At 45.4% G+C, this 13,607-nt stretch overlaps 2 protein-coding genes across 3 annotated transcripts; both read left to right on the top strand.

Moving 5' to 3' along the window:
* The first annotated feature begins 394 nt into the window (after positions 1 to 394).
* LOC127335696 (uncharacterized) lies at positions 395 to 5,055 on the top strand. Its single transcript, XM_051362416.2, has 5 exons — positions 395 to 831; positions 2,744 to 2,931; positions 3,568 to 3,618; positions 4,199 to 4,250; positions 4,604 to 5,055. The coding sequence occupies exons 2-5, from the start codon at positions 2,803 to 2,805 to the stop codon at positions 4,804 to 4,806; spliced, it is 435 nt and encodes a 144-aa protein (XP_051218376.1). The 5' UTR covers positions 395 to 831; positions 2,744 to 2,802; the 3' UTR covers positions 4,807 to 5,055.
* A 225-nt stretch (positions 5,056 to 5,280) lies between these two features.
* On the top strand, positions 5,281 to 9,649 carry LOC127335695 (probable polyol transporter 4). Of its 2 annotated transcripts, none has more exons than XM_051362414.1 (2): positions 5,281 to 5,700; positions 7,954 to 9,649. In XM_051362414.1, the coding sequence occupies exons 1-2, from the start codon at positions 5,490 to 5,492 to the stop codon at positions 9,354 to 9,356; spliced, it is 1,614 nt and encodes a 537-aa protein (XP_051218374.1). In that variant the 5' UTR covers positions 5,281 to 5,489; the 3' UTR covers positions 9,357 to 9,649. The 2 variants fall into 2 exon arrangements, with proteins under 2 accessions (XP_051218374.1, XP_051218375.1); XM_051362415.2 differs by lacking the exon at positions 5,281 to 5,700 and adding an exon at positions 7,174 to 7,582.
* The last annotated feature ends 3,958 nt before the right edge of the window (positions 9,650 to 13,607 follow it).

Here is a 13,607-nt window from a genome sequence, read left to right as displayed (position 1 = left end):
AGATATTATAGATAGGTTTTGCCACGCGCCGGACCCGTGGCTCGGTTCCTTCTCAGCGCCGCCACTCACGAGCGTGTTGCTCACTTCCATCCTCTCGCTACTCCTCCGCCCGCCGCCTCCTACCGCTCCGGCCGAGCGCGCCAGCGCCTCTCCTTCCGGCTGCAAGCTCCGGCCGCCGCGATCCCGCGCCTCTTTCCCCCGACGCGCACGCGCCGCAAGCCGCGAGCGCCTCCTCTCGTTCCTCTATTCATGAGAAACGCTGGTCGCTGGTCAAAGAGAGGTTTCCGAATCGCAAAGCGCCGCCGCCGCGCGAACGGGAACGGGACAAGCATAGCGGGCCCATCTAAACCCCAAATACAGCGCGCTCATCTACAGACTACAGCGCGCCAGGCTTGCATATTTCGTGGGCCTTGCTCCTTATCGCGGGCCCTGCACGGTTGCTTAACCCGTCCCGGACTCGGCAGGCTGCCACCACCGCCGCCGCCACTCGCCGTCGCCAGGAGTTTCACCTACTCACTAGCGTCCGCCGCCGCACTACAGCTTTCCTCTTTCCCTGCTACCCGGTGGGCGGCCAGCATCGACATCTCTATTTTTCTGTTGCATCCCCCTATTCGTCTCCAGTCCCCGGCCGCATACGGCAGGGGCTACCCGAGGCAGCAACGCCGGCGGCCCAGGTGCCACGACCCTATTCCTTGCTCGTCCCCGTCTGCAACCCCACCATCCCCTCGCGCGACCGGCTGCCCAGGCGCCGCGCTCCCCTGTCCGCACGACCTCGAGGCGACGCCAGCAGCGACAAAGGACGGCGGTAGCGGTGCGTCCCGGCGTCTCAAGGCAAGTCATCTGTTTTTTTTTTTTTTTTTTTTTTTTTTTTTTTTCCTTCGCGTTCGGTAGGCCTAGTAGACTCAGTGCACACAAGATAAATGAATGGTACTCCGTATTAGCAACGTTGCAACTTTGCCACGTGCTTGCTCCTGTCCGTGTGAACTTTATTTTCATGTGAATATCCTGTTGGCTAGATGGCTGTTCTACGCAATTCCAATCAGGTTACATTTGCTCTGAATCAGTGGTGGACGCAGGAAAGAATTATAGCATAAATAGAAGCAAATGAATTCACAGGATTCAAAGCTGCCATACAAATATTGGATTGGACCGGAGGTGTGGAATAAAGGCACACCAACAAAAGCCCACCATCTTCGATTTCTGCATCTACGACTAACGGCGTCAATCTTCTTTGATTCTTGTTTCTCAAAAAGTAGCGCAATTTGGCTATTCTTCTTCATTTCTACACAATCGAAACATTCAAATAGTAGCAATTTAGCAATTTTATGTGTTACACACTCAGTCATGTACATACTTGAGACTTAACAGAGAACAGATAATAGACAGTGAGCAGATAACAGAGAGAATAGGGGTTCACTGCTCACTGCTGGTCGCCTGGTCGTCGGCGGGAAGAGCAGGACAGCAGGTGAGAGAGGCGGCCGGTGGGAAGAGGGAGGATGAGCACAAGAGCGGCGGCCGGGGAGGGAGTCTGGTGACGCGGTGAGGCCAGAGAGCGACGAAGGCAGACAGGCAGAGCCGCAGCCTCGCAGAGAGGCGTCGAGGGTGGGCGGGTGGCGTGGGCGTGCCCTCACCCCCCCCCCCCCCCCCCTGTGCGTCCGCCCATGCTCTGAATCTGTGATGACCATGACTGATTTAAGCATACAGGAGAGGACGTTGTATGTCACAAATTGGCAGCAAACGAATGGGTACCATATGTCCCCGAAAAGAAGTTGGATACTTTCTTGGAAAAATCTCGGATAACCCTGAATCCACTACTGCGATTCTACACTCTGATTCAGGAGATTATCTGAGAAACCTGGTCCGAATCCCTTCGGTTGGATAGATGGATACTATATGTTCCGTTTTCACCCTTGAATGCGTGAATTACCAGGATTCTGGATTCCCTAAAATTTATAATAGAGTTTAAAAGATCTGATGATTGATTCCATTTCAACATTCTAGTTCACCTTCATCAGTTGGAATATGATTATTGATGATTGAATGTCTAAATGGTGAATTTGATTTTGTTTTCCTAGCGTATATAGGCTCATAGGATCAAGCGCTTAGGGTTACGAAAAGAAAACAAATAAGAAAAAGAAAAGGAAGGAGAAATAGAATTTGGAAGAAAGAAATTTAAACTGTGGTTTTCTTTATTTTTTTGATAATTGTAAGGGAAATTATTCAACACATGGTCACTAAGATGATAAACTTCCACTTTAGTACTTTCTACTGTGAATCTTGGTAACTCTGAATTACTTGCCCACACTAAAAATTGAGTGCATTTGCTCTTTGCAACTGATTTTGATTTCTTCGGATGTTTTCCACTCCTGTTGGTTGATTCGTTCCTTCTGTAGCTAAAGAATCTATCAGAAGTTCTTTTCCACTGTCCAAAAGAGTATGGACTGGGCAGTGCGTATATGTGTTTTGTCGTCCTCTCGTGTTGTCCATAGTTCTAATTCTAACGATGTATTTGTTTCTCCAAATAACTATACACCTGATGCCATTGATTAAAAAACTGCTTTGTCGTTTGCACAAGGGACTGTACTTCTGTACTGCATAACTTGGTCTATTATAGCCATTTAGCACAAGGGACTTGAAGGACCTACTTTTTAGCTAGGGAATGCTAAGTTGTGCGTTCACTTACTGCAGAAGAATCCTGTTAGCTGTATCTTGTGCATTAATTTTCTATTGTTGAACTCTCCAGGTAGCCTGGTTGGTAATTTGTAAGATTTACGGCTGTATAAGAGCAAATTCTTGTTGGAGATGGCAGATGTGCACGAGAAAGGCAAGCAAATTGGTGAAGAGCAGGAGGAGGAAGAAGAGTATGTCTTGTTAGAGTTGGATGATTATCTTTATTCTGACATCCAACCAAATGCCCCATATATACTCTCTGTAAGTTGGTTCTTCTTTGTGTATGCACCTTACTGTTACATATGGACATTCTGGTACATATGGACATTAGTCTCTTCTGTGAATGTAAAAGCAAAATGTAGTGGCTCTCATTTTCCTTAAGCACTTCTAGATCTTTATTATTGAAATGGCTCACTTGTGATTTGAATATCCCAGAAATGTCAAATGGCCATTGAAGTCCCAGATCATATCTTTTCTTGTTTAACATGGCGCTGATTGTCTAAGAATTGTCTTGCAATTAGTATGTGCTACTGCCAACTGGTATATTACATGAAAGGACAAGAAAATATGTACATTTCTGGTATTTTGACCAACTTTTCCTTCATATTTCTTTTTTGGTTGCTACGGTCAACTGATACAAAATCCTGTCAGTATGTGTCTAGACCTCTATATTAGATTCACGGAGAAAAATCTGTCTTTTATCATGTTAGTACATTTTAATTTTTAGCGCGTCTCCTACTTATTAGCTGTTTGATGCCATGCTTTGTATTTTCTCACTGTCTGTGTATGAGAAGTCGGTTTTACTTTTTTCAGATATTCACTGATTGGTTATTAGCTCATATACTCTATCTCTCTGTATCTTTACTTCATTAATTTCTTTGTAATCATGTATTCCAGGGTTTGGACACATTAACTCCTACCTTGATTGTAGGCGATGGCTTGAAAATGGTGAGTATTATTAATGTTATGTCCGCTTTTGAAGACACTTACTTGCCAGCTTCAGGGGCACTGTTCTATGGTTGTTTGAAGTTTATATTTCTGAACTTTTGGCAGTGATGTTATATATTGTTGCAATTTATTTTATTGTGGAGTGTCAGTTTACTGGTAGCGATGTATATCCTTTGTAAGCATAATAGTACACAGCTAACTAATGTATCACTGTTTGAATTTAACTGGTAGTTATTATGTTAAATTGATATCTGGATACACCCTTCACAACATTTTTCATTATAGGAGACTCTGGAGTATTTATCGAGCAATGTTTCTTAGCTGTACTTTGTGCCTGTTAAAGTTGTAGTGTACTAGATTGAACGAGGGTGCATTTGAATTCAATAATCTGCAACAGCTTTAGTACTAGCAACCACGGTGTTTGCTGATGTTACCTGTACAACTAAAGCTTCATTGGTTTTCCTCCCCTTTCTCAATTCTAATAACTATCTGATGCTTTAATATTGCAATATGTACTCTAGGCTTCCAATTATAGAACTATTTACTGAATGGCTTGTAGCTGATGCCTTTTTATTGACAGGTTGGAGAATACGAAGAAACTGTTGGCACATGTTATTTATTTTCAGAAAGAGGTAAATTTTGCATTAATAATGTCGCTCTGATCCTTTTTCTTTGCAGCCAACTTTTTCCGTGTTAAATGAATGGCGTAGTGTAGTAAATTGATCGGATACCTTATGAATATGGTGATGATGTCTCCTGAAGATTTTCATGTTTGTTTCATACAAGATAGCCTTGTTTGCATGTAACTTCTCATGCTCTGAATCCCTTTATTGAGGATATGTTTGAACTAGAAATATGTACTTATCAAACTTGTCAGAAAGGCAGGGCCTTTTGATTTCGAACCCTGTTACTCCTTGCACAGCCAACCTAATGTGATTTTTGCAGTGCACTCATATGCTTTTTAATGTCTTGCTTTCCCTGTCAGATGCTCCACCAAAACCTGTTCGTGATGGGACGGCTCCTCTCAAAGAAAAGAAGGACAAGCAAGCCAGCAATAGTAAGGAAGCACCAGCACCATCCAAGGAGGTGAAACAACTCGCAAGCGTTCAAAAGATCCTCAGATTCCGGTCAGTCGGTGAGAATCACCAGGAGCACAGAACATATCAGCATGAGGGCAGGGAGTTCTGAAACAAATATATCTAGTTGCTTAACCTTTCTTTGCTGCCAGCAGTGTACATCAAGTAATCTGTTGACCCTTAATACACAATGTTTCTCTTGTCACAATTAACTTTCAGTATGTGATTCTGGTGATTTTTATTCTCTTTTTTTTTTGAATTTTCAATTGTCTTAAAATCTGGATAACGGAATTCTTGGCTGTCTGTAAACTAATGCAACACTGTCAAATATTTCTGAAGCTGTTGCTTGCTTCTAATTTTACCCGAGGAGCCATCTAGATCTAGTAGGTTAATTAGAAATGGTCATTGCCGTCAGTATCTTTGGACCAGTAGACCTTGACCATCCTCACGCGCAACCGAACAGATCTGAGCTTCTTAAACCATTTTAAACACGAGACTGGTATCTTGATAGTGATTCCCTAGTAGGAGCTGTACCACCACCTTTTGCCACTTGCAACATATAAAACACCAGACCCTGCCGTGAAAGTGGAGGAGACTAAAAACTAATCGCCAAGGTCGTTTATAACAGAAGGTACACCCAAGCCAACCCAAAAGCCAGGAGCTCGTTCCTTTGAGCTCCTGCGCTGGATCTGAAGAGAAGGAAACACACAGTTCCCCATTCTCGTTTCACAATTATCAGTAGTAGACTAGCAGTAGTACAGCTAGTTCTTAACCGTGGCACCGGGGAACATAAGGATGACGGAGTCGGTGAAGACGAGGCCAGCGACGGTGGCGGAGAAGAACATCGGCCAGTACCGGCGGGTCGAGCCGGAGCTGGAGGAGGAGCTGGACGAGGTGGAGTGGGGCCGCCGGACCGAGGCGCGCAGCCGCGGGCGCAGGAGGGCGGAGAGATACGTCTTCACCTGCGCGCTCTTCGCCTCGCTCAACGCCATTCTCCTCGGCTACGGTCAGTTCCTTCTTCCACCAAGCTTCGTTTCTGCTCGATCGGGGATCATCTTCTCCATGGAATGATCGTTGAAACATCGTTGAACCCGACGGAAACTGGCCGGCGATCGCGCGATATTAATTGGGCGGCGGTGGCTGAGCTCACGCCAAGCTTGTGCGAGCGCCTGTGCGGGCCCACTCTCGGACATGCCGGTTGTTGAGTCGCTGCCGTGTGTGCATTTCTGTAGCTAGCAAGAACTGGTCATGATCCATCGAAGAAGTTTCCAATAGTCAAGTGCGGAACGCCGTGTTTGGCAGATTCAGGTTGGTGGAAGACTCTGACGACGGGAGCGAGGGGGACAGCTACTGTTGTCACGTAGGAACGGGGAACTTTCCGGGGTCGATTGTCGGTTCATAGAGTACTTCTTTTTCTCGACGATTAGTACTCGATGATTGAATGATTGATTTGTCCAAACCACCTTGCCTTTGCTTAAACTTGTAGAAAAGGGACATCTGCATTGTATTAGTAGTTTAGGAGTAACTTCATTAGAGCTCTGTCTGACTCTGACCTTGCAACCCGGCAAATTCAGGCCGCTGTCTGGGCATTTTTTTTTGAGAAAACGCAAAAGCTTGTGTCTCGGCGCATTGATAGTGAGAATTTTATACAAGCCTACAAAACCCACATCCAAGTACGATGCGACACACTACACGATTTGGCCTCTGCCTTTGGGGAAACTCCCACCAATCAACGAAAAAGACCCCGTCAGCACGAATGGTTGCTGGTGAACGAACAAGACCCTCGATGTCTAGCCAAATTGCAACCATTTATTCAAATGTTTGGTCGACCGGAGCATAAAGTAGTTTTTTTGACGATCAAAATCGAAAACACACAGGTAAGGTTTTACTTCGTGAACACGAGAACAACACTCTCATGCAATGGTCATAGTCTTTGCCAGCGAGGACAAGTCAGGCCACCTCCTATAATTTTCCATGACAAAACCGAGTACATGACGAGAGTGGACAAATGAAGGCCGAGCTACATGTAGCCATTTATCTTGAAAAATTCGGAAATCATAGTTTTAAGTTTAAAAATATCCGAAAAAATATTGGATGTAGCCAATGATGGTATCTACAAACATGTAAAATCTCAATGCAAAATTCTTAGTAGTTTATGCTACACAAAAATGATAAATGTGTGGATATGAGAATAGTGAATAGTGCACATGTCAAAACTATAAAATCTGTTAGATTTTTATTTTATTTTTATGTAGTTTAGAATACAAAGAATTTTACAGTGAGATTTTGCACGTTTGTAGATTTTATCATTGTCCACATCCAAAATATTTTTTCATATTTTTTTTAAATTTAAACTTATTATTTCCGATTTTTTTAAAAAATAAAAAGCTACGTATAACTCGGCCTCCATTTACATTTTTCGGTACATGACCTCAAACAAAATAGACAAAAAATGTGCAATTGAATCGAAACATTTATCCAAATGTACATCTGGCCTAGTCCCTAGAGCAACTCACACGGAAGGATCGTTTTGGAAATATTTTTGGGAATTCTCCGGACCAGTATAGGAAACACGTCGACATCCCCCACCTTCCTCGCGCCCCTCGTTCGCCGTTCATGACCTCCAAATCCGGCGCCAGTCCGCGGCGAGGGCACCGTCGTCACCGCGTCGCCAGCAGCGCGGAGCGAGGCGATGGCGGCCGCCAGTGGCAGGGGGAACAAGTACGCGGTTCTCGATCCCACCGACGGGCCGGAGGTGGACACGGCGGGGCCGGGGCCGCGCCGGCAGAGGAGGCCCTCGGCGTCCGAGAGGAGGATCAAGGTGCGGTTGCGGTTCGTGTACGCCTGCGCCATCTTCGCCTCGCTTAACGCCGTCCTCCTCGGCTACGGTGAGTTCTCGCTGTGCCTACGGGTGGGAATTGGAATCGTGATATCCTTTTGATAGCGATAGAAATTGCAACTGCTAGTGGCGATGGTACGATTTTCATGCTAAACGAGGCGATCCCGATTTTATTCTCAACGCTAAACAACACAGGGAAGTGAGAATTTCGCTGATAACTGCCACCTGAAGTTCATATTGTAGCCTGCAGTTGCATATATGGTTTACAAGTGGGGACTTCGATCCCTGCTTGCCCCGAACGTGGAAATCAGCATACGAACACTTGCATAGATGGTTTCTATGGTTGCCGTTCTTAGAGATTAAGCTTCAATTGCTGTCCTAACACTTTTTATAACACGAGACTCATTCTGCTATCTTCAGATGTTGGTGTCATGAGTGGCGCAATCATCTACATCCAGAAAGATCTCCACATTACCGAGTTCCAGGAAGAAATCCTAGTGGGCTGCCTAAGTGTGATCTCACTCTTGGGAAGTCTGTCAGGAGGAAGAACGTCTGATGCAATCGGCAGAAAATGGACAATGGGCCTTGGTGCAGTTATCTTTCAGACCGGTGCGGTCATCATGACATTTGCTCCTTCATTCACTGTGCTCATGATAGGGAGGCTTCTCGCTGGGGTGGGTATCGGCTTCGGCGCCATGATATCTGCTGTCTACATTGCTGAGATCTCGCCCGCGTCTGCCCGTGGGACTCTCACATCCCTCCCCGAGATCTGCATAAACTTAGGGATCCTCCTGGGCTACGTTTCCAACTATGCATTTTCAGGCCTCTCCGAGCACATTAGTTGGAGGGTCATGCTTGGTGTCGGTATCCTTCCGTCTGTCTTCATCGGTGTCGCGCTTTTTGTGATCCCGGAGTCCCCTAGGTGGCTGATGATGGAGAAAAGGGTTCCAGAAGCGAGGGCAGTGTTGTTGCAGATTAGTGAGTCAGAAGCTGAGGTTGATGAAAGGCTGGCTGAGATTGAGGAAGCTGCAAATATTATGAAGTCGGTGAAGTCTGAGGACAAGGCGGTGTGGAGGGAATTACTGAGCCCTTCTCCTGCTGTCCGTCGGATGCTATATGCTGGATGTGGTATTCAGTTGTTCCAGCAGATCACTGGAATCGATGCTACCGTCTATTACAGCCCAACAATTTTCAGGGATGCTGGAATCAAGTCTGACCAGGAGCTTCTTGCAGCGACAGTTGCTGTTGGGTTTACTAAGACGATTTTCATATTGGTTGCAATTTTCCTCATTGATAAAGTTGGACGCAAGCCGCTTCTTTATGTCAGCACCATTGGTATGACGGTCTGCTTATTTGTCTTGGGGATTGCACTTACATTGCAAAAGCATGCCATGGGGCTTATTTCTCCAAGTATTGGGATTGATCTGGCAATCTTTGCAGTTTGTGGGAATGTGGCATTCTTTTCAATTGGGATGGGACCGATTTGTTGGGTCTTGTCGTCAGAGATATTTCCTGTAAGATTACGAGCTCAGGCATCAGCACTTGGTCAAGTAGGTGGTAGAGTGGGCAGTGGTCTGGTTTCCATGTCATTCCTCTCCATGGCCCGTGCTATATCCGTGGGGGGAATGTTCTTTGTCTTTGGAGCAATCTCGACTGTCTCGGTTGCTTTTGTGTACTTCTGTGTGCCAGAAACTAAAGGGAAAACTCTGGAGCAGATTGAAATAATGTTTGAAGGTGGGAAAGGATGGAAAGGAGGAGAGGTCGAGCTTGAAGATACACAACACTTAATACAGGGCGACAAGAAGTCTGCCTCTCTAGGTTGATATAATCAGTAGCAGGAAACTTCATGACATTCCATGTTTCAAATGCTGAAACAGCCACATCCTGCTTCGGACATCAGATTAAGAAACGGTCAAGCTGCCATTTTAACTACTGCTAATTTTGAGAGCTCAACAGGACATAGGTTGTAACATAGATGTTTTTTTTGTAGTGTAAAGTTGTTCATATACAATATCCCAAATATTACCTGGGAGAAGGATACAAGTGATGTTGTATATGGTGGTATCTTCCACCTACAATATAATCGAAAAACTCAACTTCTACAATTTTATTTTCACTTAAGAAACAAGTGTTCATCTTTGCATTAAAAAATCTCAATCACCAAGTATAGATACTCTGCATGTCTGCAGTTTCAGAAAAGTATTTTTATAAAACTTTTTTGGTGAGATGTCTAGGTACTTAACAACGATAATTGAGAAAACATGTTATGGTGTTACTATTATGACCAAAGTCCACATTACACCACCTTGGTTAGCATAGATGCAAAATACCAAGCCAGAAACAATCTTTTTCAAATAACACCATCCATATCGGAAATTCAGAATGTAGCTCCACTTTACACCGGCCTAACCCCTTAGGCTGGTGCCAATGCATCACAGGTCATAGCCTCGCCACGTCAGCTTTTACCCCCACTCTCACCCCACTCTCACCTCACGGTGCCAGTGCACGGGCTATAGTGCCAGCTCTCACTTCTCTCTCCTCCACATCAGCTTTTCTCTCTCCTCGACATCAGCATTTCTTTTTCAGATTAAAACATTCAAAATAATGCAAGAAAATTATTTTATTCAACTAAAATTGTTACCGATTACATTATAAAAAAAATTACATAAAAATTTGAAAAAATTACATAATCTAGGCATTAGCCCACACATGCTCAATCAAATCATGCTGGAGCTGTGTATACATCGGTGAGTCCCTCATTTCGTTGTCCATCTGAATCTTGGCTGCTAGGCTTGGTGGTGCATTGTTGTGTATCGCAGGGCCGACATTGGAATCAACTGTCTCACAGATGTCTTCCAAATTTGTATCACGCTAATCGTCGATGATCATGTTGTGCAGAATGACACATGCACGCATGATCAACCCAAGAGTACGCCTCGAGTAGGAGCGTCCCGGAACTGCTAGAATGTTGAACCTAGCCTTCAGCACTCCAAAGGCACACTCGACATCTTTGCGCCAAGCTGATTGAGCAGCAGTGAACAGTCGATGCTTTTCACTTTGTGGAAGAGTAACACCTTTCATGAACACCGACCAGGAGGGGTAGATGCCATCGGCAAGGTAGTAACCCCAGTTGTACTCGTATCCATTCACCGTGAAGTTCACTATGGGTGCTTCTCCCCTAAGCACATCAGTGAACAACGGCGACTGATTGAGTACGTTGATGTCGTTGTTGGACCCGGCCACTCCAAAAAAGGCATGCCAGATCCAACGATCATACGACGCAACGACTTCTAAGATTATGGTAGGGTGTTTGATGTCTCCCCTTGTGAATTGACCGGCATGCGCCACTAGGCAGTTCCTCCACTGCCAATGCATGCAATCGATGCTCCCTAACATGCCCGGAAAGCCACGCTCCTCGGCTTTCGCTAACAGACGCTGAGTATCCACGACAGTTGGTCGACGGCAAAACTCTTCCCCGTAAAAGTGATTGATGCCTTCACAGAATCTATCTAGACAATCTGATGAAGTTTGTCTAGCTAACTTAAGCCACTCATCTATCGTATCTGCAGCGGCTCCATAAGCTAATAAACGCAAAGCCGCAGTACACTTTTGTAGGGGAGAAAAACCAGCACGGTTAAGAGCATCAACTCTTTGGGTGAAATACGGAGAGTATTCACCCAATCTATCCACAATGCGTAGAAAAAGGGATCGCCTCATCCGATACCTTCGCCGAAAGAAGCTCAGAGGATAAGCACAGTTGTCGGCGAAGTAGTCGTCGTAGAGCCGATCGTGGGCACCCAGACGATCATGCCTGATGAACTCTCGATGCCGTCGCGGCCATCTTGGCTCCGCCTCGAGGTTGAGCATCGCCTCCTCATACTCCGCGTGGAATGCACCGATCATATCAGCCTCCATTCCGTCGCTCGAACTGCTACTGGACGAAGACATGGCGTTGAGAGGAGTGAAAATGGAGAGTGGAGGAGATGAAGTGAGGTGTGGAATGAGTGAAACCATATGGGGGTATTTATAGGGGGTGGGGATGAAATTTTGGGGTTTTTGGCTTTTTTTTTCCGAATTTTTTGAGCCAGCAACGGCTACCCCAATGGCTAGCTGACGTGGACGAATCAGATCGCGCCACGTCAGCTAGCCGTTACCCCACCCTCTCGCCCCCGCTCTCGCCCACACCCGCCAGCGCGCCGCTCCCGCTCTCGCCCCCTTCTTGCCCCGCTCTCGCCTCCCTCTCCGCGCCAGCGCGGGCGGCAGCCGGGCGGTAGCGGGCGCTACCGCCGGGCGGTGGATCCGTCGCCCCGCGCTGCCGTCTCGCCGCCCTCTCGCCCCGCTATCGCCCCGTCGCGGGCGATACCGCCCGCCTTACAGCCTGCGTTGGCACCAGCCTTATCTAGTCAAACTACTCAGGGCTCCTTTGATTTGAAGGATAGGAAAAACATAGGAATAGGAAAGGTATAGGATTGGAATGGCATGTCTACTTGAATCCTATAGGAAGATGAAGTTTGTTTGATTGTAGCAAAGGAATTTTTCCATGAGGTATGAGCTAATGCTTTTTTCCTATAGGAATTACACTACAAGATTCCTATAGGAATTTTTCCTATAGGCTATGTTCCTATAAATCAAACAACATGTATAGGAAATTTTTCCATAGGAACCAAATCCTACACAATTCCTATGCAAATCTTTTGAATCAAAGGAGCCCTCATAGTGGAAGTAAGTAGGTACTACCTCCATCCCGGTTTATATGTCTTGCGCGTATCCCTAGGTTGCTAATTTAACCAATTTAACATAATATTTATATTACAAAATATATATCATTAGAAAGTTCAGATGTTATACTTTCTAGTGATATAATTTTTGTAGTGTAAAACTAATATTATATTGGTCAATTTGAGAATTTTGGGATACGCGTGGGCCCTGTAACATGCACCCACATGCAATGCCAATTCTACATTTTGATGACATAGCATGCTATTAAATAAGGAGAGAGATGCTTGTGATAACTAGCTATGTTACCATAACATCACACTTTCCAAGAATAAGTGAGTCTACAAATGAATTAATGATGCATTCCAAGTTACTACCGCCAAGATACTATGCACTATGGAGATGGTAACATAGAGTAGTGTTATATGCATGACACTACCTTATGTTACTCCATACTATGAGTAGTCTCAGATCCGCTTGAAAAAAAAAATCTGCCATCTAGCCCACTTTGGTTCCACAACTTTACTTGATTTGATGGACCGAAAAAAACCCTCATAAATCCGCTTCGTGTATTCTCTAAACTTTTAAATCATCGGGACAATGGAAGTATTTCTTATACATCTTTTTGCACTAGGAGTATTTTTTTATTAATTCTGATCACGTTAGGAATATTTAAATCATGACCTCTCACTAATGCATGGATATTTTCCATGAATACATTGGAGAAATCAACACCTCATGAGAAATCAAGAAGCGTCTAGAATTATCTGGAAACTTGCAGCAAGAGAATAGATTGTTCGCCATGAAGGCTCAAGAACAAATAGTTACCGTAGCTGATACTAGATATAATTTTCCATGAGTGAGTAGGAATTACCTGCACTTTCTTTATCTTGCAATCTATGGTTTTTTTTTTTTTTAACAGAAGGCTCGAAAGCCCAGCTTTGAATTAACAAAGCCATCAACCGGCTAGGAGTTACAACAGGACACCACACCACGCACACCACGGCAAGAAAGATACAAGGGTACACACAGAACGAATTACAACACTGCACTAAGAGCAAGCTAGCAGAAGTGCAGACCGCCGTTGTTCGACACCAAGGACACCCGCTGGAGGCACGGCGAGGCACTGCCCAAAGCAGAATTGTAGTCTTGAATCCGAGGAGAACGGCCAGGACTCCGAGCACCAGAAGCACCAACCTGTTCTCATGCCGAAGAGGTCCCTGCCCTCTCGCCTGGCTCGAAGGCGTCGAACCATCGAACACGAGAAAAGCTCACCCGAGAGCTGCAGAGGTGTTGGGCTCCGGACCTGACGCCACGCTGGAGAAGACTACCTTGACGAAGATCACACCATACCGGCC

The sequence above is a fragment of the Lolium perenne genome, chromosome 2, assembly GCF_019359855.2.
Source record: "Lolium perenne isolate Kyuss_39 chromosome 2, Kyuss_2.0, whole genome shotgun sequence".
NCBI classification, from domain to species: Eukaryota; Viridiplantae; Streptophyta; class Magnoliopsida; order Poales; family Poaceae; genus Lolium; species Lolium perenne.
This window is presented reverse-complemented; position numbering and strand designations above follow the sequence as displayed.

Coding starts and splice junctions, on each gene's coding strand:
- LOC127335696 (XM_051362416.2), top strand. CDS start 2,803: ATGGCAGATGTGCACGAGAAAGGCAAGCAAATTGGTGAAGAGCAGGAG. Junction 2,932..3,567: donor ATGCCCCATATATACTCTCT/GTAAGTTGGTTC, acceptor CATGTATTCCAG/GGTTTGGACACATTAACTCC. Junction 4,251..4,603: donor TTATTTATTTTCAGAAAGAG/GTAAATTTTGCA, acceptor TTTCCCTGTCAG/ATGCTCCACCAAAACCTGTT.
- LOC127335695 (XM_051362414.1), top strand. CDS start 5,490: ATGACGGAGTCGGTGAAGACGAGGCCAGCGACGGTGGCGGAGAAGAAC. Junction 5,701..7,953: donor CGCCATTCTCCTCGGCTACG/GTCAGTTCCTTC, acceptor TGCTATCTTCAG/ATGTTGGTGTCATGAGTGGC.